The sequence below is a fragment of the Camarhynchus parvulus genome, chromosome 1, assembly GCF_901933205.1.
Source record: "Camarhynchus parvulus chromosome 1, STF_HiC, whole genome shotgun sequence".
Classification (NCBI taxonomy): domain Eukaryota; kingdom Metazoa; phylum Chordata; class Aves; order Passeriformes; family Thraupidae; genus Camarhynchus; species Camarhynchus parvulus.
Window position 1 is genome coordinate 78,665,824 of NC_044571.1, and position 26,325 is coordinate 78,692,148.

A 26,325-nucleotide genomic window follows, 5' to 3' on the forward strand; every position below is an offset into this window, starting at 1 on the left:
CCATTCACAGTTCAGAAGCTGTGTTTCCATTTTCCAACAGAAAGTGCTGAACATTACACACTGCTTCAAGACGCCCTCAACAGTAGCTTGATCAGAGCACCAAATGTGGTCCAACATATCCCAACCCTGCTGCTACTGCTACAGTTGTGCTGCATGTTAGTGGAAGGAGCTTGGGATCACTCAGTAAGGCATCTGCATGGGACAGTGCTTACTACAGCTCTCATAGTGACAGTACTTCAGCACTCGCATTCCATTTTCAGTTTGTTTAACAGAGAAGCGGCTTTCTCCACTTATTAAAACAGATGGCACAGTTGAAGCTGAAAATCATACTGCGTGCCCTTACCATGGCAAAATTTTACTGTACTAACCCCAAGGGCAATACTAAATTACCTGTAACTACATAAGACACGACAGCATGCTGGCTGTTTATCCTTACATGGTTGTGGCTCGTTTTTTCCAATTAATGCCACATTCTTGACATTAAGTCTTTATGCAACTTAATTGCAAGGGAAAAGTAAAGAGAATCTTGATAGAAAATCACTTCCTTGAAAAGCACCAGCAAAAAATAAACCAGAACTACTTTCTATCCTATGAATAATGTGTTTGATTTATGAACAGGTGATTGCATTGATAAATGGACTTTCAATTAAAAATATGACAAAATACTTTGGGTTAAATATTTTATTTTATAATAAGCCTTACAGTAGGTTCATTAAACATTTTGTGTATCACCCAAATAAGTTACATTCATTCTCAGCTTTCATGCAGTTTTATAAAAGTTAGAATTTCTCAAAAAATAATTTTCAAGTGAGCTGTAATAAAGTCTGCATAACCAAGCCAGAATTTTTTCACATCAAGTAAATATTCCAGTTTTCCCTCCTGCTTTGACACTACAGACAACCTACAAAGGCCTCTCCAAATCTGCACTTATTAAATAGAAACTCACAGGAACTACTGAGACTTTCTGACCACCTCGACTAACAGCAGTAACGCTTCAAAGTATGAGTGTGACCACTGAACTGTGCTGCAGGAGGTGACATTTTGCTTGAGGAGAATACTGAAATATCTTACGCTAAAACCTCGTTGCAAAGAGACAGACCACCACCGACAGGCATGCAGAACACTAACAAGAAAGAGGCACAAAACCTCACATTCACAAGCTTTTACGGGGACACAGTGTTTATGCAGTCTTCTACTATTTCAAAAAGGTAGTGATATATATCAGTCCTCCTTGCAATATCAAGGGCAGTTTCATCCAAGTTGTTTTTCAAGTCTGGCTTCACATAGCGATTCATCAGCAGGAGCTCAAGGGTTTCCCTGCTGTTCTTGTTTCCTGCAGCGATGTGCAGGGGTGTCAGCAGCCCGTTTGTCTGCGCGTTGATGTCTGCGCCCTGCTGCAGCAGGAACGCGGCCACGCTGGTGTTGTTCCACTTGCAGGCACTGTGCAGGGGCGTCCAGCCATCCACAGTCTGCGCATGGACGTCGGCCCCTTGGGCCACCAGCTCGTGTGCAACGTCCAAGTGCCCGCTGTAGGCAGCTCGGTGCAGGGGAGTGTACTGATCTTCATCACGAGCGTTCACTGGAGCCAACTTTTCATTCAGGAGCCTCTTCACCGTACCCAGCTGTTTAAAGAAAACAGGGAACTTCACATGATTCTATGAAACAAGATGTACGGCTTTTGTCACAGACACATTTTATGAAAAATCCTTTGCCAGGATCCTTTTCTCCTGAGAAGCCGAGACCTCAGAAATGAAATGTAAACAATAATTATGTGCTACTGTTTTTAATTAATGGCCAATCAAAGTCCAGCTGTCTCAGGCTCTCTGGTCAGTCACAAGATTTTGTTATCATTCGATTCCTTTCCTGTCCTTGCTAGCTTTCTGATTAAATCCTTTCTCTATATGCATAAACACTATTCTTTAGTATGGTTTTAGTATATAATTTCCTTTTAATATAATATATATCATAAAATAATAAATCAGCCTTCTGAAATATGGAGTCAAGATTTTCATCTCTTCCCTCGTCCTGGAACCCCGCCACATGGCGAACACCACCACATGGCTTTGATGGTCCTGAAGTTTAATTTCTGTCAGTGCCAGAAGCACTTATAAAATCTCAGATACAGCCTCTCCACCCCAGTATAAAAGGTTTATTTGCCATGAAGAGCCTAGCATGCTTTCAGTTTAGAGAAGTTAAAGAAAAGTGCTGTTACTTGAACTTTGAACTGGAATCAAAATTTGTTCTAAAAGCCAATGGATCCAGAGATGCTTTAGTGTGTATGGGCTACAAAGGGGGATGGTTTACATACAGTGGCTTGCAAAACCAGATCAAAACAGCTCAGAGAAAGAAAGAAAAGCATAGGTAAATTTTTGTTTGTGGATGAGACTACAGATGTGCTCAAAATAACATTCTTGTAAATTATATATATGAACAGAGCAAGTGCCTTACCCGATTGTTTTCAGCTGCCCAGAGTAGCAATTTCTCTGGATGTTTTTCCATTTTCTTTTCTTGCATTTCGTACCATTCCTCCGTTCTTTCTTGCTCATCATCATCATCATCAGACTGTCCTGACCAACAGCTCTGAGTTCCCACAGGAATCAAATGCCTGTGCGTCTCCAGCAGTTCAAGTTGGTTAAAATGCTCTGTGAAGTCTTCAAACAGCTCGCTGTCATCATCGTCTTCATCAGCTTGCTTGTCTTTATTCATTTTCAGTCAGCATCTGTAGAACAGTATTTATGCCAACTGTAACTGTTATCGGTGCACTGTCAATAAAACTATCTGATGGATGATGCTGATGTCAACAAACAGCAAAACTCAAGGGAAAACTCAGCGATCCTCCACTAACCCGAGCTTTGCCAGCTCTGCCAGAACTCACAGATAACATCCACGCTAAAAAGCACCGTGTGACCCCGACCCCCGAACGGCACCACCTTCAGACTGCAGGGCAGCACTGCGCGGGGCTTTGCTGAGCGCACTCGGAACGCTGCTCACTTTACCAACAAAGGGTGTGGAGAGCAGCCGGGACTTTGGGGCAGAGTCTCTGCTCCGCCACAACGGCCCGGCCCGGCCCGGCCCGGCCCGGCCCGCAGCACCAGCACCGGCCCCGCTCCCCTCCGCGGGGCCCGCATCACCCCGGGCAGGCCCCACCGCCCCGCAAGACACCGGCCGATCCCCACCCGCCCCGCGGGCCTCCCATCGGCCCCGCTGGGCACCGCTCCGGTACCCGAGGTCCCCGCGCCGCTGGGGCCCCGGGCAGGGCGCGCCCGGTGAGCGCTTCCGGGCCGCGCGGCCGCCGGACGTGACGGAACGGGCCGGGCCGGGCCGGGCTGGGCCGGGGGCGGTGCTCGGCCCGAGCCGCGGCGGGAGCGGGAGATGGAGTGCCGGCAGTGATCGCTCAGTGGGATCGCACCTCAGTGTGCCCCTGCCCTGGCCCAGCGCCTGGTTTGGTCTCTTACGCTTCGCGTAGCGCCTGTGAAGAGAGAATCTGCCTCCCTGAGCTGGCAGCGCTTTACCAGAGCCTTCCCGTGGGGAACCTCGCACCAGGATGAGCACCATCAACTCACAGTAAGCTCCCGCTGTCTGCAGCTCCCTGCAGTCCTGACACATCAGGCAGCAAGTGTTTTGTGTGCCTGGGACGAGTTAAGAAGAGCCGGGATCATCAGTTGTGTTTCCCTCTGGTCCTTATATGATCGCCGTGCTTGCCTTCATGCACGTGTAGCTTACCAGTGCAAAGAGAGAATTAGACTTTCCACAAGTATTTTTAAAAGCAAAAAACATACAAAGGGTTCTTTAGTTTTTAATTAGATACTTCGGAGGGGTGCTTGCATCCCTTTACTGGAGCAGAATGACTGGGACAAACAAATCTTCCAACTGGCTGGTTTGGCGATGTGCTGTTTGTAGTACAAGTAGTGAAGTATTCTGAGACTCTTACAGGACTGATACTTGGTAGAGTTTTATGGCAAATCTCCGTGTTTCATGACAGATAAGCTTACCTTAGAAAAGGCTGTGTAGAAATTCCCTATGTGTATTGCTGTCTGACACTAGTCTTCCTGTCTTACTCAGGGATGATGAAGATACCTTTAAAATACTCGTTGCTACTGATATTCATCTCGGCTATTTGGAGAAGGACCCAGTGCGTGGAAATGATACATTTGTAACTTTTAATGAAATTCTGGATCACGCTCAAAAAAATGAAGTAAGTGCTACTTTTTGGAGAAGGAAGAACTAGAACTGAGACTGTTAAAAATATGGTCCAATCTGCCAGAAGCTGTAAAACTTAGTCCTGGTACAGTCTCTAGTAATACCAAATCAAATGGCTAAACTGTTTGTTGCATTCAGTTTCATTTCTGATTTAGTAAGAGGAATGCCTGATTCTCTGTGAGAGCATTCTTACTGAATCGTGACTTTGGTTGCATCAGCAGTGGTTTTGGGTTTCAGTGGTATCTAGAGAGGGTTTGTCACTCTGAGGGGGAAAAATAATTGAGGAGAGTGAGAGTAGTGATATACAGTCTTCTGACAAACCAGTAGAGATTTGTTAGAAGCCCTTGAAGTGTCATGCAGTGCTGAGTTGCTGAAGTGAGCAGTTCTGGTGCCAAGCAGCTCTGGTGCCTGCACAATCGGCAGCAGATCCTGTAGTGGACGGAGGGATTTCCTGAACTGGGACAATGTCGGAGGAGCCCAGAGCCACCAGGAGCCCGCAGCGGCTGATGGGACCTGGGTGGAGTCAGGAGCAGTGACAGCCAAGACCCCGCCCCACACCTGTAGAAGAAGCTGCTGGGGAATGGCAGGAAGCTGGAGCACTTCCATCGTGGCAAACAGACCTGCCGTGGTGTGACTTTTTGTGCAGGAACAGCACTTGAGCCCTGCCAGCTCCACCAGGGAGCAGTGGTATCTATCTGGCAGAGAGCCATGGCCTTTCTCTGCATCCACCACAGCTGACAGAGCTGCCCAGACAGAAGTCCCTATCCAGACACAGCTCTGGTTGAGGAGTATCAGGGAGTGTGTATGAGAGAGAGAGAGAGAGAGACTGCTGGAATCACAGTCTACTTTCCTTAGGGCAGGCCTGGCAGGCAGACAGGACACATGATCCAGGGGATTCCCTATCCTCTGGATGAGCTCACTGAATTAAGGGACAGGGGCAATGGCAACAAGTTCCTGCCCAGCACAGCAGGTGCATCTCCTCTGTGACTGCCCCACATCCCCTCATGCCCTGACATAACAGGTGTGAGGCTCTGCAAGTGGAACTGAACAAGGACAGTGGTTCATCTAGCATAGAGGTGTTGCTGAGGTTGTTGCCTGTGCCCAATATCAAAACTCCTTCCATGAAGAAAAAAGGGGGGTTGTTATAGGAGACACGCTTCTGATGGGAACAGAAGGCCCAATATGGTCCAGCATGTGCCAAGTGGCCAAGAAGGCCAATGGCATCCTGGCCTGGATCAGCAATGGTGTGGCCAGCAGGAGCAGGGCAGGGATTGTCCCCTGTACTCAGCACTGCTGAGGCCACAGCTCCAATCCTGTGCTCAGTTCTGGGCCCCTCAGTGCAAGAGAGACATTGAGGGGCTGGAGCGTGTCCAGGGAAGGGCAACGGAGCTGGGGAAGGGTCTGGAGCACAAGTGCTGTGAGGAGCAGCTGAGGGAGCTGGGGGTGTTCAGCCTGGAGAAAAGGAGGCTCAGAGGAGACCTTACGGAACTCTACAACTGCCTGAAAGGAGAGTGTAGCCAGGTGGGAGTTGATCTCTTCTCCCAAGCAAGAGGCTAGAGCAAGTGGCCAGCAGTTGCACCAGAAGAGATTTAGACTGGATATTAGGAAAGAGTTCTTCCCTGAAAAGGTTGTCAAGCACTGGAACAGGCTGCTCAGGAGGGTGGTGGAGTCACCATCCCTGGAGGTATTTAAAAGATGTATGGATGTGGCACTTGGGGCCATGGTTTCATGTTGGATTCGGCAGTGCTGGGTTAACATCTGGGCTTGATGATCTTAGAGTTCCAACCTAAACAATTCTGTGATTCCATTTTTAAGGACTGGATGTTCATCAATCAGATTCTTTGTAATTTTGATGAAGTTTTTTCCTAATGCTTTACCAAAAGCTAAATATATGCAGTATATGCAGAAAGAGCACCGAGCACCTTCTCAAAATAATGTGGTGATGGCTACTGGTTTCTTTGTATAGGTAGTGCAGCAGTGAGAAAATAATGTAGCTTTTCATGGCTGTCAAAAATGTTCAGGAGAGAATTTGGAGACCCTTATTACAATAGTAGACTAATTCTTTTTTTGCCATTATCAGTTGTTTTCTCCTATGGCTCTTCATAAATGGATCCTTTTGGGTTTGATTTTGTTTTAATTAATAATTTAATTAGGGTTTTTTTTAATAAGGAAGTTAAATATAATTTCTCTTACTACTAACTCCTTTTACCTAGAAGTATTATTTCCTCATATTTGAGGAAATATATGAAGCTCCCTAGAAGAAATAATTTAAACAATTTGCTTAGAAGTCTTTCAAAGTAATACAAAATGTTGTATTAAAATAATAAAGCTTTTTGTTACATACAGGTGGACTTTGTTTTATTAGGTGGAGACCTTTTTCACGACAACAAACCCTCCAGAAAAACAGTACACTCTTGTTTGGAGTCACTAAGAAAGTACTGCATGGGTGATCGTCCTGTTCAGTTTGAAATTTTGAGTGATCAGGCAGTTAATTTTCATTACAGCAAGTAAGTATGTTACCATAAATTACCATGTAAGGCTTGGTTTGTGTGTTGGGTGAGTGTGTTGTGATTTTTATTTTATCTCCTCCATGACTGGCACCTGGAATTTTTAGGCCTGTATGGGGCAGTTTACAGGATAACTTCACCTGTCATCTAAATCTGTAAAGAAATGTGTACAATATTTTGAGAAACTTCTGAATGTGCTGTGACTCTTGATATGTTTATGTAATGTATAGTTTCCATTTTGCAAGTACAATACAAGTAATCCAATTCATGTGAATTGTTTTGGTAAAATCAGCAGAGTTCCTTGTGTGGAAGCAAAGGTTGCACAGCCTAATCTCCTAGTACTACACAATTTTTTGTACAATTCTTTTCATGGCTTGTTCTAAAAAAAAGAGGTTTCTTTTGCTACCCTATTCCCCATAGAAAGTGCCTTTCCAGACCATGAGTAAGAATCTTCTTATGCTTAAGCTTAAGCTTAGGCTTATTAATAATCACTTCTTTCTGAGTTTTACCACATCTATTTGTGATGAAGTCAATATGAAGAGAATATTGAGAATTGTACACAAATTTGCAGATATAGTTTAACTTCTTTCCCTCTTTTTGCTCAGGTTTCCTTGGGTGAATTATCAAGATGAAAATCTCAACATTTCTATTCCAGTTTTTAGTATTCATGGCAATCATGATGATCCCACAGGGGTAATTCTTATCATAATTGTACTGTTGCATTACAAAGATTTAGAAATAGAAACTTGTATACAAATACAGTTCTTGGAGATCATGCTGCTTTTAGTCAGTTGCTCCATTCTGTGTGTAAATGTTTTGTGCATCTTTAGAAATTATCTTTATAAGTGATAACAAGTTAAGTGTGTGACATTTAAAAGTAAATGGAAATAAGTTAAGAGATCCATGTGAACTGTGTTTAATTTCTTAATTAAAGAAGTGGCAGTCTTTCAGAAAGTTTCTAAAACATTCCATCTGTAGAGACTGAAAGCTTCTTTCTTAAAGAAGGCAAATTTTGATATTTTGATTTGTGCATATGTAATTGATATGCATCATGCATTTGAAAGGAGAATAATCTAATAATAGTAAAATGGTAGCTTAAAAACAAGCTACTCAAAGTAATGGTTTAGAAAGCATTAAAATGCATGTGTTAAATTAATAATTTTGCATTTTATATCAAATAGCAGTGTATCATGGAGATGAGTGTTTTAGCAGCAGTTTAACTTTGAACTTACTATAAGGTAGTTACTGTAACCAGATAATTTTTGTAGAAGTTTGGAGACTGGCTGGTTTGAGTGGTTTTTTGTGTTTTTTGTTTTTCTGGATGATTTAATGTTTAATTTCATATTGTTCAAATGAAGTATGACTTGTAAGGAAAAGGTATTTGCCTTTTTACTCTAGAGTATTAGCAAAACCCTTAATATGTGTTATGGGGCTTTTCAACTGCAGAAGTTACTTAAGAAAAGATATTCTCTCTTACTTTTGAGACTCTCATTTAGACATGAAGCACTATTCAAAGTTCTGTATTTGTTTCTTAATATTTGTTGTAGGCAGATTCACTGTGTGCACTGGATATTTTAAGCTGTGCAGGACTGCTGAATCACTTTGGACGTTCAACTTCTGTAGAGAAAATAGATATTAGTCCCATTTTATTGCGTAAAGGTAGAACAAAAATTGCTCTGTATGGCTTGGGTAAGTATTTGTCTGCCAGACTGTGACTAGACTGTTCATGTATTACTGAAATTTAATAGGTCTAAATAAAGTTGGAACAAATGTATAAGGCTGCAACAAACATGAAGGTCTATGTGATTCTAAATTAAAGCATATCAATTCTGTGACAATGTCAGATTTTCCTCCTGCTTTGTGTCACTAGCTGGCAGGGGTTTTTTTGCTCATTTAGATAAATCTTCCTAAATTTAATTTTTGTACTTTTATTGGTGATAAATGAACCCTGCTTCAGTTAACCATAGTGCTGGTGTATCAAGTCGGAGCAATCACTCTTAAATTCTCTCTGTTGTGTATTAAGTTTATTTCATCCTACTTAAGCAAAACTTAAACACCCAATGTTTGTGTGCCATTTTGGTTATATTTAAAAACATAAGCTGTCTGAGCAGAAATCTAATGTCTTATGTCTCTGTCTGAAGTGGTTTATAAGTAGCATTGGCCATGGGTAATCTCAGTTACCTTAAAAAAACTTAAGAGTTTCATACTTTAAAGTGGTTCTGTGATATGTTTTCAACTTCAGGTTTGTTCCTTTGTATTTTCTCTACTGTATCTCCTCTACTGAATTTTCTATTCCTCTCTACCCTCATTTCATCCTTAGAATGGTTATTTTTGACTACTCTCTGTCTAGAGAAGTTAACTATTAAGGTCTTATTTTTCCACCCTTATTTTTTGTCCAGTCACGAGTGCTTAAATACCTAATTCCAAGCAACTTCTTTAGCTCTAAATTAAGTCCTAGTTGGCCATGATTTTGTGTGTTTAATGAGATACTTGAAAGTTGGCTAGATGTTTGAAAGGTTAGTAGTTAGTGGAACATTCTAATATCAAAATATAAAAGTTTTCAGTACCAAAGTTGATACCAGGAAATGCAACAACTTTCAAAAGTACCAGCACTGCTGCATGAAGATATTCATGGCATATTTCTTTGTGTTTGTGCCAGAATTATTTTTACCTTTTTGACTTTCTCCAATTCAGAGATCATTTGTTCTTATACAAAATATGTACACTCCACATGGAATTTATTGATGTCTATCATGAGCCTGGCTAAGGATAGTTTGGGGTTTCTTTTTTCCTAGTTAAAAACATCAAGGAAATAATCAGTGACTTCCAGGGATGGGGCATGCACAACTCTCTTGGGCAAGCTGTTCCTGTGCCTCATTACCCTGTCCTATCATGCTTTCCCTTCTGAAAAGTCCCTCTCCAGCTTTCTTGTAAGCCCACTTTGGGTACTGGAAGGGTGCTATATTTTTGTTCCTCATGCTTTTTTTAGTAGAGTTGCTAGTAAAAATGCTATGAAATACAAACTTGTTTACCACACAAATTTATTTTTGTTTGTTTGTTTGTCCACTTAAGGAGCAATTCCAGATGAGAGATTGTATCGTATGTTTGTCAATAAGCAAGTAACCATGCTGAGACCAAAGGAGGATGAAGATAGTTGGTTCAACTTGTTTGTGATTCATCAAAATAGGTAACAGTACTGAATGAATTACAGCAACTTACTGTGTTACTACATGAAACTGTCTGGAAAAGGATAGGTGAGCAAGCCAGCTGTGTTATTTCATGCTTCTTGTGAGTAGCTGGTTTCTTAAGATTTTTACAACAGAAAACATTGTTTTACAGCTCTTTTTGGAGAAGAATTATAAAGAAGAAGGTTTGAAATAAATGAGTTACGGGAGTTGGGAGATCTCTTCCCAAACTTTTATAGTCAGAGGCAGAGGAGGGTTTGTAGTGTTATGTGCATATATCTGCTTGTTAGAGCCAGGAGAGCACCAAACTTAATGTTGTATTTTCTATCTTTGTTTGAACCATAGTTCAACAAGTGCCCTGTGTTCCCTTGCACTGCTGTGCTTTACAGATTGGTAACATGTTCTATCTGCCTGCAGGCTTCTCCCAGCAGTGGTAGTAGGAACAGGCAGAGTTCTTTTCCAAATACTTTCTTCTGATTTTTCCTGAAGAAGAGGGCAATCCTCATGCTTAAATAATGGTGAGGCAGACGTAAACAGAGCTCATATTACCCTGTGTACTGATTTCTGTCCTGTAGGCTGAAGGAACTCACTCCCCCACCTGCCTTGTCTACCAGAAAGGGATTGGGGATGGCATGTCCCATGTCTGTTTAATTCAGTTGGTTTTCCCCCAGCATTTAAAAACTAAAAACAACCAAACCTGTTTGCCATGAGATGCTATAAAAGCATTCATATAGAAAAAATCCAAGTGTCTTACAAGCCAAGTAAGAAGGGAGATCCAAATAAAAGGAGAGGAGCAGTAAACAGTGAGCTATGTAAAAAAGTGAGCTATGCAAGTTGCCCTTTTGTTTAACCAAACACTAAACAACTGTGTAAGGAATAAATGTGGAGAAGAGCTGACATGTATGTCTGATATTATTGCTGGAGTTCCTGTATCATTTTAAATCACACTGATGTTTTTCTCCTCCTTCACTGTCCCCTCGCCTATTCATTATTCTTCTCTTCTCTTCTCTTGAACAGGAGCAAACATGGAGCTACCAACTACATTCCAGAGCAGTTTTTAGATGACTTTATTAATCTTGTTGTGTGGGGTCATGAACATGAGTGCAAAATAGCTCCATTCCAAAATGAACAGCAACGTTTCTATGTTTCTCAGCCAGGAAGTTCAGTGGTGACATCTCTGTCCCCTGGAGAAGCCGTGAAGAAGTGTGTGAGCTTTTCTTATCGTTCTTGTTTATCCCTTGTCTTACATGTCTCAGGTGTTCTGTTGAGAACAGAAAAGTACTTGAATACAGTATGAAAAGACTTGTGTTGCTGTGTGGATTAGCTTCAGAGTGTGACATAATAAGCAAAATAGTTGGAATGAGTACCAGGTAAAACTTCTGCTTTGCTCACAATTTAATCTAACATTTAAAGCAAATGGAACTTAGCTAAGAGGAGTTACATACTGATAAATTGGAATACAAGGAACTGAGTGCAGATGCTTGTATATGGAATAAGCACAATCTAAGTATAATAAAGTGGAAGTTTTGCAGGGCCAACCCTGAAGTACAGATCTTTCTGTAGCTTTTGAAATTTTGTCCCTGAAAAGTAAACATGAATTTGAAAACAAATCTTTATACCATAGTTCTTGTAAGTTTATCTTCCAGTGAGTTACCTTTCTCCTTCTAGACACATTGGTTTGCTGCATGTTAAAGGGAAAAAAATGAAAATGGAGAAGATTGCTCTAGAGACAGTGCGAACTTTCCATATAGAGGACATTGTTCTAGCTGATCATCCAGATCTTTTTCATCCTGACAATCCTAATGTTACTCAGGCAATACAGGCATTCTGCATGGAAAAGGTAACTTCTGATGACAACAGTTTATGGATAACTGTATGGACAGGGGATGGGATGTGTGACTGGTTTTGAGACTGGAAGATGAGAAATCTTGTGCCCCATATTAAAACAAACTTAGACAGTGTTTCCCTAGGAAGCTAATTCTGTGACATTCACTCTGCAGCCTTGGCTTCCAGATTCCTTGATTGGGTTGAGCTATTAAAGTAGGCTGGAACTGCTTTTTAGGTGTCCATATGATTTTTGTACAAAAGCTTGCGCCTAAGAGTGGGGCAGTGTTGGGTGTGCACTTTGGAACCAGCATAAATACATTGACCTAAACCCTGAGAGCTCAACCAGGCAGTCTGAAGTGGCAGCAGTAACTAAGCAAGTTTATTAATTGCTTAGTTCTTAGGTTTATATGGCTCTTTCTGCTTTTCCCTGGAACTAGACATTTAGCAAAGCATAGTGGCTATAAAATATGAGGGATCAGTGGTGTAGATACTGCTGGACTACACTATATCTGAAGGATAAGCCCTTCTTTGTCATGTTTTTCTCAGTCATTCTTAATGGCTTTTGGATGCATTTTGGTACATCTGTGTTCAGGAACAAGAGCACATTCTATAATGATTTATTTTGATTGCTTCCTTTGCAACTGGATGTAGTTAAAGTTATACTTGAAGTGTTCAGGCATCTGTAGGAGAACAAAGTCGAACTGAATTTATAATTCTTCTTCACAGGTGGAATTGATGCTGGACACTGCAGAAAGAGAACGCTTGGGAAATCCCCGCCAGCCAGAGAAGCCTATCATAAGATTAAGGGTAAGAAATTGTTCAGCTTGGATTGCTCTGTTTTTAAAGGTCACTGTGAAAAGTTTCAAAGCAAAGTCATGCTTTTTGTGTAAACACATAATATGTATATTTTTTTGCTGTGTACAGGCAAATATAAATCACCTACCATACTTCTGTTTACCTGTGTAACCAGTAGTCTAGGTTAATGGATAGGATTGGTCATAAATGTACTTCACTGCTATTCTGAGTAAGGGCATCAAAAGTGGCTATTTACTGTGAATTTTTATAAGTCATATTATCCTGTGTGCTTTCCCAACCCAATTGGAAACTGTTGTGAAGGCTAGTAAATGAAACAAATTAAGCACAAGTTATAAAAATGAGCTGTTTTTAGCTATTCTGTTAATGTTATTATTAGCTGTTAACTATTCTGCATAGTAAGGCATTAATTTTAGGTTGACTTATTTCTTACTATTAGTTTTTTCCTTTGAAGCATAACAAGTCTGTTTTGGATTGTGTGGCTTCTCCACTTCTTTTTGTTTCATATGTACATTTGTCCTTTCCTCACTTAGGTTGATTATGCAGGTGGCTTTGAACCGTTCAGTGTCCATCGTTTCAGCCAGAAGTACATGCATCGGGTGGCTAACCCAAAAGACATCATACACTTTTTCAGGCATCGTGAACAAAAAGAGAAGAAAGGTGATTATGAAAGAAGGAATCATTGGCTTGCTTTTGTTTGCATTCATCTCTCTGTATTTTGTTGCCCAGCACTTGCAAAGGTTTGTTGTCTAATGTCTTACAGGAGGAGTAAAGATGCATTGTCTTATTTAAGTGTATATATTGCACAACTATTTCTTTTTTATTTCTGGGTTTATCCAAAATTCTGATATTCAGCACAGTGTCTTCTGACAGTTATTCATAAACAGTTTCATTCTCCTTTGGCCTCAGACCTTATTGAGTTATTTATAGTAGTACATATAGCCCCATGCCAGACTGAGTTACTCTGTAGTTCTGTAGGAATTACCATGAAAAGCATTAAGTAGCTCACTCCCGAGGCTTCTTAGAATAAGATGATTTGGTTTGAACACTCTGAAGAAAAAGAAATGGATATAGTGCTTTTTCCCTTTATATTTTAATTTTATTTTGTAGTAGTTAATTTGTTCATACCTAAAATAGTAATGAAGGGTGTAGGCTTAAGAGCTGTTGATATATTTTGTTTAAAGGTCCAAATGTAGGATAGCATTTTGTTTGCCCTAATTAATTTTGTGTATGAGGTGCTCTTGGCTTGTCTCTTCCAGGTTAGTTTCTATTCAAATATTTGTGCAAAACCAATAATAGCTGTTACTATTGCAGCATTTCTCACTGTTTCCTAGAATTTTTAATAAACGCTTAATAGATGTTTTTCAAATACTGGATTTGTAATAGTTGCTAATGAAGATTCAGCTTGTACAGGAACATAATGTGCTAAAAAATTCTTTCTAGTTTGCATTAGTACATTGCAAGTGCATTGTCCAGTTCCAGTGATAGTTTTTATGAATACTATCAGTTCTATGAAGTTCAAGACATCATTTCATGAATAAAAACTGCTTTTAGTGAGGCGTTTTTAAAATTATACTGTATTCATCTTGGTTTATTTTGCTTTGGTTTCCTCTTTTTATAGTTGTATAATCTTATTAACATTTTCAGAATACACAGTAGCTACCACATCTGCCACCATGTTTAACTAATTTACTTTTCCTACTTAATGGGCATGTCAGCTTCAGGAAGGGAATATGAGAGTACTGCCATGGCTTTTGTGTTGCTTTATTAGACAGCCTCTTATGCAAGGGAAGTGGCTAAGGAAGCACTCAATGTTTTCATTACATGTGCACATTGTGGTTCACTACAGGGGATGTTAAAACTGCAGGAACTCAGTCTATAGTCTAAAGCTGTCTATAGCCACTTTATGTTATTTGTGTGGTAGGTGCTAACCTAGGATGATTATCCTTGTCATCCTTCTGCCATTCCTACCTTGCTGCCTGAGAAAGGGGGATGATCTATGAGCATTTTCTATTGAAAATCAGTCAGCGTGCTGTAGAGGAGAATCTCTTTTCTATTAAATGGGTTACTTATAAAAAACTTTTGTGCTTTGATGACTCCTGTGATTTTCTTCCATTTGTGACCTTCTAGAGTTCAATTATAATAACCTTCAGAACACAGTGTTCAATATATAATTCCAGATATATGTTAGTTGGAACTCTTTATATCTGCTAGACATGGAGTTGTCTGCACAATTGCTATATTTCTCTGTGTTTCCAATGAATAGACTCTAAAAAGAGCAAAAAGCTCTAAAAAAAGCAAAAAGGGACCCCAATTCTTAGGAGACTTGCATTAACCTTTTTCCCTGCTACTGTCAGTGGGATGGTTCAGTGGGATGGGAATTATTAAAAGCTGTAAATCTGGATGATGCCACTGTGCTTTTCTATTCTAGACATTGATCTTAATTTTGGAAAATTGGTTAGCAGACCTGCTGAGGGAACAACACTGAGGGTAGAAGACCTTGTAAAGCAGTATTTCCAGACAGCAGAAAAGGTATATTTCTACCTTTTATAATTTTCCTTTTTAATGTCATATGATTTTTCTTTTTTTTTCTTTCTTAATGGAAGTAGTGTGCCCTGAAAAGACTCTGACATTCACCAAGAAATGAATTTATTTCCCAAAACACTGTGTGTGTGTTTCAGAGGACACATGAAGTGTGTGTCTTAGATTAGCAAGTAACTGCTGTGTATAGGTTGTGAACACACACTGGTTTGAGAGCATGATAGTTCTTTGTGTGAACTTGCAGTGTGTGCCCTGTACTGTGTGTCATGTACTCAAGTACAGGAGGAGAATCTCAGGCAGCATGTGAGGGAAGAGCTGCCTTAATTTGCTCTAGAACCAGTGTGAGACTGTAGGATTTACTATTACCAGCTGACTTAGAGTCACTTGTTACTTTGCAGTGTGTTTGTGTCCTCAGATGTAGTGCACATCCACATTTTATTTAAAGCAGAGCAGGGAGAAGGAAGAGAGACGCGTGATAATTTGCTTCTTTCCCACCCTGTTGTTAAATATAGTATATTTCCCTTTCCCAGCACCAGTGCAGTAACATCTATGAGATAAAAAAATAATCAGTGAGCCAGGTGCACAAATGCTTGATGTAGTTGATCAAACATAACTTGCAGAAGTGATTTCAGTTGTAGAAAGTCTTTAGAGCAAGAATTCTTGAGGTAAAGATCCTTCAAATTGCGTCATCTTGCCTAACCTTAGACACATGCTAGGTGTCAGTATTAGGACAGCATAAATCATGTTCCTTTATTATACTTATTTTATTTAAGCATTGTATAATAGGAAGTTTATTCTTCTGGGCAGCATTATTTCCTGGAAGATTTTATTTTAGATGTTACTAGCATTGTGGTTTCTTTACTGTCCATAAAGCCTTTTGCTTTGACTAGTTTGAAAAATACTCTGTAATGTTAATGTGACATGCTATTAGCAAGAGAGTTGTAACCGGTTTATGACACATAATATTTGCTTATTGCTGTGCTTTTCTCTGATTTAAATAAACAATGCACATTACTGTTTTTGCAACCAACTTAATGTAATATTTATCTGAAACAGCTGGAATATTGCTTGCTTCATCTAATGGCAGATGCTTCTTAACAAATTGTTTTCCCCAATTCTAAAGAAAGTACAGCTTTCACTTCTAACTGAAAGAGGAATGGGAGAAGCAGTGCAAGAGTTCGTAGACAAAGAGGAGAAAGATGCCATAGAAGAGCTGGTGAAATTTCAGCTAGAAAAAACGCAAAGGTTTCTCAAGGAGCGTCGCACTGATGCAGTGGAAGAAAAAATAGATGAGGAGGTAATGTCTGTTAATGTTGATTCCCCAAGAGAGGTCAAGACAGTAGAAAAATCAGTGCTCAAACATGGTTTAATAGAATTGCCTGTGTGTGGACCATCTGCTTGAGGCAAGTGTTGCCTCAGTTGTCAAGCAGAGGCAACACTTGCCTCTAGTCATTTTCTGCAATTAATAAATGAATGAGGAAGTTTCAAATACATGATTTCAAAACTTGTACTGAAAATGGAACATGCACACATATTCACAGAAAAAAATCTGTCTAATACATGGAGAACTGCGTATTTACTACTGTTGTGAGAAAGATGGTAGGTATAATCTCTTTGTAGCTCTTTCATATTGGCTTAGCAAAGAGTACAAGAGCAGGACAAGCAAAAAAGAAATTTATCCTTCAGGTGTTCTGCTTGCTTCTAACTGCTTGCAGCTCAGGGTATACCAAAGACAGGCCTGGTTTATGTGTATTGAGCAACCCTTGAAAGACATTTTTGTCCACCAGTTGAGCTTCCACATGAGCCCACGTATTCAGCTGTAATATTCAACACTGTAGAAATAATTGTTCTGCGACTTATCTGTGCGCTGTTTAAAAAATAATTTGGTGGGAAAGGAAGGCTACATGTACATGTTTTCTTACTGATTGCTTTAATTCATGAGGGATTGAAAGAGACAATAAACAATCAGTGCCTGCAGGCTTTCTGTGACACTTCAGGGTGTATTTTCTGTTGTTGTTTGTCCTTAGAACTAATGTCTTCTTTCTGTCATGCCTCATATCTTTTTCCATATTTTTCAAGTTGAGCTTCCTTCGTTGTACATGTACTGCAGCATTGTCTCTACTCATGGCAGTTATTTTCTGTCTTCTTCATCTCTACCTCTTTTTCCAGTTATTCATATTTCAGTGTCCCTTATTGTCAAAATTACTATCCTCTTCTCTTGAACACGGTATCTCCTTCATCATGTGCCAGGCTTTCTTCCTTGCCAGTGATGTAGCTCTGGTTATTAACAGAATGTGAGATTCTTAAACCATAGGACAGCCCTAAACAAACTGTTCAGTTATTCTTGGACTCTCCACTTCTCACATGAGCTTGACTTAATGATTCAGTGATTAAAGCTTCACACTTACTGTGTTTTGATTGTTGTATGCCATGAATTGTTATTTTGACAGTAACTGGTTTTTTATTCAGGTGCGAAAATTCAGGGAGAGTAGAAAAAAGAATACCGAAGAAGAAGATAGGGAAGTCCGTGAGGTAATTATTCTGAGTTTTGAACATAGGCTGAAAAATGGAGTGGTGACTTCTGCATATAAATGCAGTCATTTAGCAGTGCTTCAGCATTGTCCTTGACAAAATGTGCCTGTCTGCCTTTAAGGCTTAGTAAGTCTGTTTTAAATCTTTGTTAGGATAATATGTACCTAAGCTACTGCTCAGTTTGTCTTTTGAGGTCTCTTTTGTGAATCTGATTGTTCATTATTTCTTGCTTTTAATGAAGGTTAGACCAGGCAGGTGACTTTCTAAGACCTTTCAGCTTAAGCTCTTTGTGATCTCATTACCAGTGGACATGTGGCTGGAATGTATTGGGTGGTATTACTGGAACAAATGGGGAATATTGATAAACCTTTAGGTACTGTGTCCTTATCAGCAATCTTAAATCTCCCATATTCATACTTCGATTGCATATGTATTTCCAAAGAAAACTGCCAACCTCTGTTAGCATGGGTGCTCCTTTGTCTTTGCAAGTTATGTGAGACTGGAATGGAATTTTGAGATAAAGGACACCTGGGGTGAGATTCAGTTCTCGTAGTCTGGGATATCATCACCTGAGCTAGTTGTCTTAAGCACCCACTGTCCTCAACAGAGTTCAAGTCAGTGGAGCCCATCAGGTGCTTTCTCTGAGCAGACACATGGAGCTGACATAGGATGACCTGAGCTGCTCACCAGACTTCACTGACAATGTGTCATATTAATGAGCTCCACTCTGTTATCAATCTTAGATAACTACTTTATATGTACACATCTAATTAAGTATTTTCACAGATGTTCTCATCTTCCATAACACTGGATTTCTGTCTTCTAAGCCTCACTGGTTTAGAATTACACATTTTTATTTATAGTTATGTTATATATTTATTGTACATAACTACGATTTAACAATGGTGTGTTTCATGATTTAAGATTCTTTTTCTGTAATTATTTTTCCATTTCAGGCAATGATCAGAGCTAGAGCCCACCGATCTGAGGGTGAAGCTCTGGTTGCAGCCTCCAGTGATGAAGATTCCATGGATATGGAGAGGATGGGCACTAGCAATCCAAGCGATGGCCTTTCTTCAACACTGAGCCGAGGAAGGGGTCGGGCAAGAGGTAGAGCAAGAGGTGCAAGAGGACAAAATTCAACAGCAAGAGGTTCCTCTCGAAGAGGAAGAGGTAAGAAAAACTTTGCAGTCTTTGTACTGCAGTTCCTACTTTTTTTCTTTAAAAGTTGACTCTCTTCTGATGCTTCCATCAAGTGGAAATTTGCTGCTTAAGAACTACTGGAAAAAAACTCTTCTCAAATACTTGACGTATCCTATTACATAAAATTGACTGGCTTACAAGGCTTAAGTTGGGACTTTTTCACTGTGATTAAAAGAAAATTATCATGCTTCCCTTCTGTGGAAACAGAGTATACTCCTAAAAGATGCATTATTGGGAAGTTCTGTACGATCAAGTGCATGGATAGACCTTTGTTACTGCTAAAGATAATGCATTTGATCAGTGTAAAGAGGAGGCACATCTCTTTTCTAATGGATCAGTGTAAAGAGGAGGTATATCTCTTTACTAATCATCTATCCTAATGTAATTTACCAGACACTTTAATGTTTCTAGTGACTGAAAATAGGGGGAGTGTTTCTTAAGCAAAAAGAGTTAAATAGCTCCTGGACTGAGTGTGATTGTGCACTTCACAGTGGTACTTCCTCTACAGTTGCACTTTCACTGTGTGTATATATATATACACACATATATATATATGTAAATAAATGACTCCTTTGAGTTGTCTCAGTAGTATGCCCAAATGTCTGAGTGGGTTGAGTTCAAACGAAGGCTGTCCTCTTGGGTCTGATTTGGTTAGTGCTTTTAAACCAGTTCTGTGAGCCACTGTTGTGATCCCATCAGAGTAGAGCCCTCTGTGTTGAGAGGTTGTGTCTGGGGACCTTTGAACAGTTGACCCAGAGCAGTTCTTCTGCATGTAGGGGGCCTTTAATTCAAGGAGAAAGTGAGGAGTAAAGAGGATTGTAGATTTTTTTAAAGTGACTTCCCACTCAGTAATAATAGACTAGAGAGGGAAAAAAAAAACCTGCTGAACAGATTTGCATTTTCTTTGTTATATCTACAGGAACCACTAGCCAAGAGTCAGCTTCTGGCAGCAGATCCTCCAAGCCTGTATCTGTTCCTGGCAAAAATATGTCTATCCTGGATGGTAGGCCTGTGATCTATCTTTACTCTAATCCTCTCTCAAATTGTAGTGAAGGTCTTTGTTCAGTGATGAAGTGCTTTAATTGCCTTTTATTCTATTAGTCCATTTCAGCTATGAGAGATTCTTTCAGCAGTAATGAAATATAATAATTAACAATGATGAGAGAAAGAAAAAAGAAAAGGAAAAAGATTAGTGATATGCTTCTGTCATGGGGTAAAATGGAATGCGTTAGGAACTTCTGGCTAGAGCTGCAAATAGGAAACATATTACATAATGCATTTTCTTAAGGAGTAAGCACAGAAAGAATATGTCTTAATGTTTTAGGCGGAATTTTCCTCAGGGGATAAAAAGTTATATTTGACTGATGTTTACAAGTTAGTAAGCTTTAATGCAGATCCATGTAGCCTTACATTGTAGTGAGTTTTGGAAATGCCAATTTTTACTAGAGAACAAAACCTTATGTTTAAGCCACCTACATATGTGAGAGTAGCTGTTCCTTGCTGTAGAGGAAAGGCGCTGAGGAAACAGCATAGGTCATCAGAGAATTAAAGAAAAAATACTGCTCACTACTGCACATAAACCCCTCACAAAATGCACCAAGGCAGACTGAATTTTAAATTATTCAGCAAATTACCTTAAATTGGTAAATTACCAATTGTAAATTGGTTAGCAAATGAAATATTGCAGAGAAATGAATTTTAGCAGAGGTGTTCATAATTAGCCTATTAGATATACAGGAGTTTCAGTCACAGTAGTATTTTTTGCATCCTCTTAACCAGCGTTACTGATGGTTTTTCAGCCAGACTGGGAAGCAGCCGCACAGAGGGTTATATCCCTGGACTGACAGACTTAATTTATGTTTTGGGTTGGTTTGTTTGTTTTACAGGGGTTTTTGCAGTGGAAATGCATGCTAGGCAGATTTTAAATAAGAAGAAGTGTATAATGTTGTTTGTATTTAATTGTGTGAGCATTTAAAAAGTATTGCATATGTTTTATTCCAGTCTTTAGGTCTTCCAAAACAGACCACTCTTCAAATTCGTTCCAGTCTTACTCTGAGGTAAGCACCTTGTTGTATGAGTGAAGTTGTGCTTTTAATGTTGATTTGGAAAATAAATACCCAGTCAAAGCATTAGCCTAAATCAGCAGATGTTCCCAAACTATCAGTTCCAGCATTAAGTTTCTACATGTTAATCTGTAGACCTTTTGTATCCTTTTTTTGTTATGGTGTTTGTCTGAGAAAAGCCATGTTTTATTTATGGCCATAGCTTAAGATACAAGGTGTCTATACATGAGTGTTTCGGTGGGTTGTGCTAGGTCAAAGATGTGAAGAATAAACTTGTGCTGTATTTGCTAATTTGTGCAATTCTAGCCTGGAGCCCTCTCAAGTGTATATTATTCTAACTAAATAGGTGTATAGTTGGAAAAAAACAGAAGTTCTGTGCTATAGTGCTGACACATTATGCACTCTCTCTGTAAGGAGAAATTCTGTGGAAAAACTTTATACATTTTTTTCCAGGATATTATAGATGTTGATTCTGATCCAGAAGATACTTCTTTTGTTCCTTCTTCTTCCAAAATAAATCAAAGGTCAGTATGTTTGCTTCATGAATGCAATGTGTGCCTTATTTTTGGCTGGCAATTGCCAGAGTCGAAGGATCTGATTGATGACCAGATTTTTAGGAAAGTCATAACACTGCTTAGAGAATTTATATAAATTTTTACTTGCTAATATGGGTTATCTTTCTGTAACAGAAAAAATTATATTACTGATTGAGGTAAATTTGATCAGAGCTTTAGTATGAAGATGTTATTTTAAGAATTTGTATTGTTCTACTTATTGTTATACCTGTTTATTTTTACTTTGTGTATTGGTGGTCCAGCTCTTAAGTTAAAAGGGAAGTTATTGGAATGTCTGGTGACTGAGAACATACTGATGCCATTTTTTTCTCTTTGTATGTTTCAAGGTTGCCAGCAACGTCTTCACTCAGTAAAAGAGGTTCACAAAGCCAAGCATCTAGAGGAGTTGATTTTGAGTCAGATGAGGTATGGTATATAGTACTATTTTTTAGTTTTATTTCATGTAAGTTTCTATAGCTCACTGTTTTACACCTGTTTGAATAAAGCATTTCAGAATGAAATTGAATTTATTATTTTTTTCACTAACAGGGCTAGATTATTGCAACCAACTTTGATTAGACTACCTGCAGAATTACCAAAAATAAGGCTAGAAAAATACCTCAGAAAAATACTCGATCCTTTTCCCTTCAATTTGTAATCAGTGAATTGTCATTACTGAAATGTGGACCTGGAATTGCCTGGTAGAGAAAGTAATTACAATCTCTTCTAGTGCTTAGCTGTATCCTTTCATTTAGTTATATATTTTATTCTTGTAAAAAGGAAGATTTTTTTTTGCATTTAGAAACGGCAGTTTTCAGGGCATATTATTATTGCAAATTATCTAAGTATGCCTCTTAAAAAATTTAAAACACTGTCTTCAAGTCTAATATGTCTGTTCTTGCAGTGTATCTTTGAACTGCTAGGAAATGGTTTCTTCCATAATTAAACAAGTAGAACTTTTTACACAGTTTTGCAGTGAATAGAAGACACTCTATTCTGTCAAGCGCTGTGCAGTTTGTTTTCACTGTCTGTCATGCATGCTCAGAATCCATTCCTTAACAGTGTCAGGTGGTGGCCACTTCAGAGAAAATACTACATTCTTGTTTCTTCTCCCCACTGTGCTATCTCTTCTTGTACCTGGAATAAAAACCTACATGTTTGCTTGAATATGCAAAAATAAACAGTATTTTTAATTCATACAAATATTAGTAAACTATGATATGCAATGTATATATAGACACAATTTAACTGAAGTATGTGCTGCTCATTTACAACTGAAATATAGATTGTACCTTATTTCAAAGTAGCTGTTCTGGTCATATTGACATAAACTTCTATTCTCTGCACACATGTCACACTGACTTCTAAGTTAATAAATGACCTCTTTCATATCAAAACCAACAAAAACAGGTCTGTCAGAAAACATGGAATAGTATGGTCAGGCTTTCTAGTTTAATCTAAAGGTGACTTTGCTTTTTTATCACTTGGAACACCTGCTAAATTTAGTAATGTGTGTTTCTTTGCAAACTGCAGGATGATCCGTTCATGAGTCCTGCAACGTCAAGAAGAACTAAGTGATTTCTGACTCACTGTGCGAGAGAGACTGTGGAAGTTTGTGAAGAAAATGGAAAGCAGTTTGCAAAACTTTGTCTATGTGATATTTCCCTGTAAATGATGGCTTGCCTTCCATTTTCACTTCTGTGAAATGGTTTGGTTTGGGTTTGTTGGTTTTTTTCAGCAGCACCAAATTTGGCGTAATGTCTGTTACGTTGCTTGATGCTCTAGGCTAGAAGGGCTCATATTCTAAAGTACTGCCTGAAGGTGCAAGTTCTTTCTAAAGCTCTAAAACTCTGTTTTCTTTTTGAGATGATAATAAAAATGACAGTTATATCTTTTCTATAAAACTCCATCTCTGGTTTGAATTTTGCAGAGAAGTAAATTTATAGTAGTCTGCAGGTATGAATATGGACACAGTCTCAGTACAGTGGACCTTGTACTTACCTGCAGTCTGCTGTGGATACAGTTGAAAACTCTGAATTCAGAGTCATAGTTGGACACAAGGATGCGGTTTTCAGTATTGAAGCTATAAAATGTCTTAATGATTTCAACTCTACCAAGAGAACTTAAACCCAGTATTGCAGTTATTAAACATTATTAAGTTATTATACATTATAAAGTTATTACTAAAGTTATTATATATAATTAAAGTTATTATTATATTATACATTATAAAGTTATTAATATGTTACACACATCTTAGGAAAATATTTTAGCTGAATGTGTATGAATAATAGGAATCATATCAAAGGCTCTTTCTCCCTTTTCACTGGTTTTTTTTCAGTCAGCTGTCAAATTCACAGTGTCTTTGTGTTTTGTCTGTGGAAGATGCTTTGTGTTTTATCTATGGAAGATAAACATAGCAGCCTTCACTTCAGGGGAAAACATGTAACTGGAGTATGCAGAAAGACTGTACTGTAAAGAGATGCTTGTCCTAAACATTAATGTGATTGGTTATACGAGGGGGCAAGATGCTCCGAAAATCAACATGATTTCTCAGTGGTCACACTGGATAGTTTTTAAAAAAATCACTTCTCACCCATGTAATTTCAATTCCCCTGCCCCAGAAAAGCTCAAAAATTCAGCAAAGCTCAAAAATTCATTAAAGCCATGGTAGTGAAAGATTGTTCCCAGGAGCAGCGGCAGGGGGAAAAGCACACTGTGCTGTGTATCTAAAAAGAAAAAAAAAGGCATTTTTCCTCTTTTTGAACACTTCCAAACCTTTTGGCATGTCGAGCTGACTTTTTTCTATTCTTCTTATAATCTGTTATTCCCACCAGGCATGTTTTCTAATTTGTTATAATTTTGTTAAGAGTATTATTGGAAAGATATTTTTGATGACTTTTTTATTACCTGAATTCATGATCCATCCATATAGCTTTATTTCAAACATTATTTTTCACTTTAGAAATGGCATAATCTCACAGGTACCTTTTATAAAAACCACATTCAGCTTGCCAAATCCTGACACTTCTGTGCAGCTGCCTGTTTTACTGTTGGAGTGCTGGGGGTTGTTGAGCAAGGGTGAAGTTGGCAGGAACAGGTACCAAGCTGCCAAATCTGCTATAGCCTGTTCTCTAGTAAGCACCAAACATAGGTGAGCTGCTTAAACAGCTCATACTAGAGCATGTTTTAAATACAAAACTAAATCAGAAAGGTGTTGTGAAGCAGAGAAAGGCACACCAGCAACATGAGAGACACCTGACACAGAGAGCTTCCACTGGGCTTTTCCATGACCCTTTGTGTACACTCTGGTGTACCTGTCCAGAGTGGCTGGACCACCTCCTCTGGATCACAAGACACAGAATGCAGCTCAGAGGAGGGTGGGCTTGAGCTGACTGAGGGGGGAAGATTTGCATCCTGCAGCAGCCTGGCTTAGGAGGTGAGAAGATAGCCTGCTCTCTTGGATGAGCCTCATCTTCAAAGGCAATGGCAGCTCTAGCTACATATGCAAGGGTACCCTGCTAGAAATTAAGAATTAGATCAAGGGGCATAAATAAACAAAGCTGATAATTTTTGCTGAAATACGGATTATAGTACAGGAGAACAGGATGTAATAGATGTGAAACAATAAGAGCTGGTGTTTGAGTGGCAGAAGAGGGAACGCCCTTACACACTGGCCAGCAGTGCTGGAAGGGAGTGGGGGGCTTGGGAGCTGCTGGAGCAGCATAGCAAGCAGGGGGACATATGCCACTGACCCTTCTGTTCTCATCCCAAACCTATAAGAACACTGCTCTATCCTACTTTCTACTGTTTTCTTGAGCCTTTATTTGAGACTGGTTTCTTGACAGTGCTTCTATTGGGACATATTTCTTCTCTCTGAATGGTCAGGTGTGACTGCCACCTTAGCAACTCCAGCAGGCCCACTGGAAAGCTTTCTCTGAGACAGTTGAATTGCCTGAAGAGCTTAAATTGTTCAATTTAATGGAAGAAACAGACTGTGGCAGCAGTGTGCAGAGTAGCTCTGTGGGTTGTCTATTCTGCTTGTTCTATTGTGTCCAGCTCCTGAGGAGTGGTGAAGAGAAGGCAGCCTGAGCATTTCACTGAGGCAGTCACAAACATCTTTTGGAAGAGTCATTGTCCCCAGTGAGTGACCAGCTTGTAATAATACAAGCTTTTCAGATAGTGATCATTTAATTAATGGTTAAGTAAAGCCTTTTATGCATAAAACCAGCTCTGGCTGGGGTTAGTTGACATCACCCAAGCAGATCTGTCCTCAGCAGAGGTGCAGCACTGTTCATGTGCACTTGGGAAGTGGCACATCTTTCTGTGTAAGATTTGTGCGTCTTGGTCTCCTGGTCCTGAATTTCTATTTTCTGCTGTGTTTTGTGGGAAAGGCAGAGGGAACACACATGCTGCTGTCGCATCAGTGCTTGGGACCAGCATACAGCTTCTTTTGCTTTGGATACTGGACTCACTGGGCTGGGACAGTTCCTGTTCTGTGTCCTGTGTAATCACATCTTTGTAAGTACCTCTATTCCTACAAATCCTAGAAAGCAGTTTCACATCAGACTTTTATTCGTTTGGCTGAGAGGAAATACCTACCAAGGGGAAACTTGAGTATTCCATATCTCTCTGAAAGAAAGCATGTCTTTGGGAAAATACTCTTAAGTACAATAAGGCAGCTTGTTAATTACAGTTCATCTGTTACATTCTATTCTATTCTATTCTATTCTGTTCTATTCTATTCTATTCTATTCCATTCCATTCCATTCCATTCCATTCCATTCTATTCATGCTAAGAAGTAGGCTGAAACTTGCCTGCTTGACCTGTAAAACAGCTCAGATTTGACCTGTCCTGAGAGAGAGCAGAGCTGGCACACATGTTACTGGTGTATAAACA

The 26,325-nt window shown here is 39.4% G+C and overlaps 2 protein-coding genes across 4 annotated transcripts; one reads left to right on the forward strand and one right to left on the reverse strand.

Annotated features, from left to right (window-relative positions):
* Positions 1-663: 663 nt before the first annotated feature.
* Positions 664-3,294, reverse strand: ANKRD49 (ankyrin repeat domain 49). Of its 2 annotated transcripts, none has more exons than XM_030955448.1 (3): positions 3,224-3,294; positions 2,449-2,719; positions 664-1,622 (listed from the first exon to the last, which is right to left on the reverse strand). In XM_030955448.1, exons 2-3 carry the CDS (start codon positions 2,704-2,706, stop codon positions 1,164-1,166), a joined length of 717 nt encoding a protein of 238 aa, XP_030811308.1. In that variant the 5' UTR covers positions 2,707-2,719; positions 3,224-3,294; the 3' UTR covers positions 664-1,163. The 2 variants fall into 2 exon arrangements, with proteins under 2 accessions (XP_030811308.1, XP_030811317.1); XM_030955457.1 differs by having other exon boundaries at positions 3,177-3,284.
* A 45-nt stretch (positions 3,295-3,339) lies between these two features.
* On the forward strand, positions 3,340-23,552 carry MRE11 (MRE11 homolog, double strand break repair nuclease). 2 transcript variants are annotated; one of them, XM_030955429.1, is made up of 19 exons: positions 3,340-3,564; positions 4,063-4,195; positions 6,547-6,707; positions 7,313-7,400; positions 8,255-8,396; positions 9,780-9,894; positions 10,910-11,095; positions 11,561-11,732; positions 12,446-12,526; positions 13,066-13,192; positions 14,964-15,064; positions 16,197-16,370; positions 17,543-17,605; positions 18,562-18,778; positions 19,728-19,811; positions 20,810-20,865; positions 21,325-21,395; positions 21,773-21,851; positions 22,959-23,552. In XM_030955429.1, exons 1-19 carry the CDS (start codon positions 3,545-3,547, stop codon positions 23,001-23,003), a joined length of 2,115 nt encoding a protein of 704 aa, XP_030811289.1. In that variant the 5' UTR covers positions 3,340-3,544; the 3' UTR covers positions 23,004-23,552. The 2 variants fall into 2 exon arrangements, with proteins under 2 accessions (XP_030811289.1, XP_030811297.1); XM_030955437.1 differs by lacking the exon at positions 3,340-3,564 and having other exon boundaries at positions 6,566-6,707.
* Positions 23,553-26,325: the final 2,773 nt, after the last annotated feature.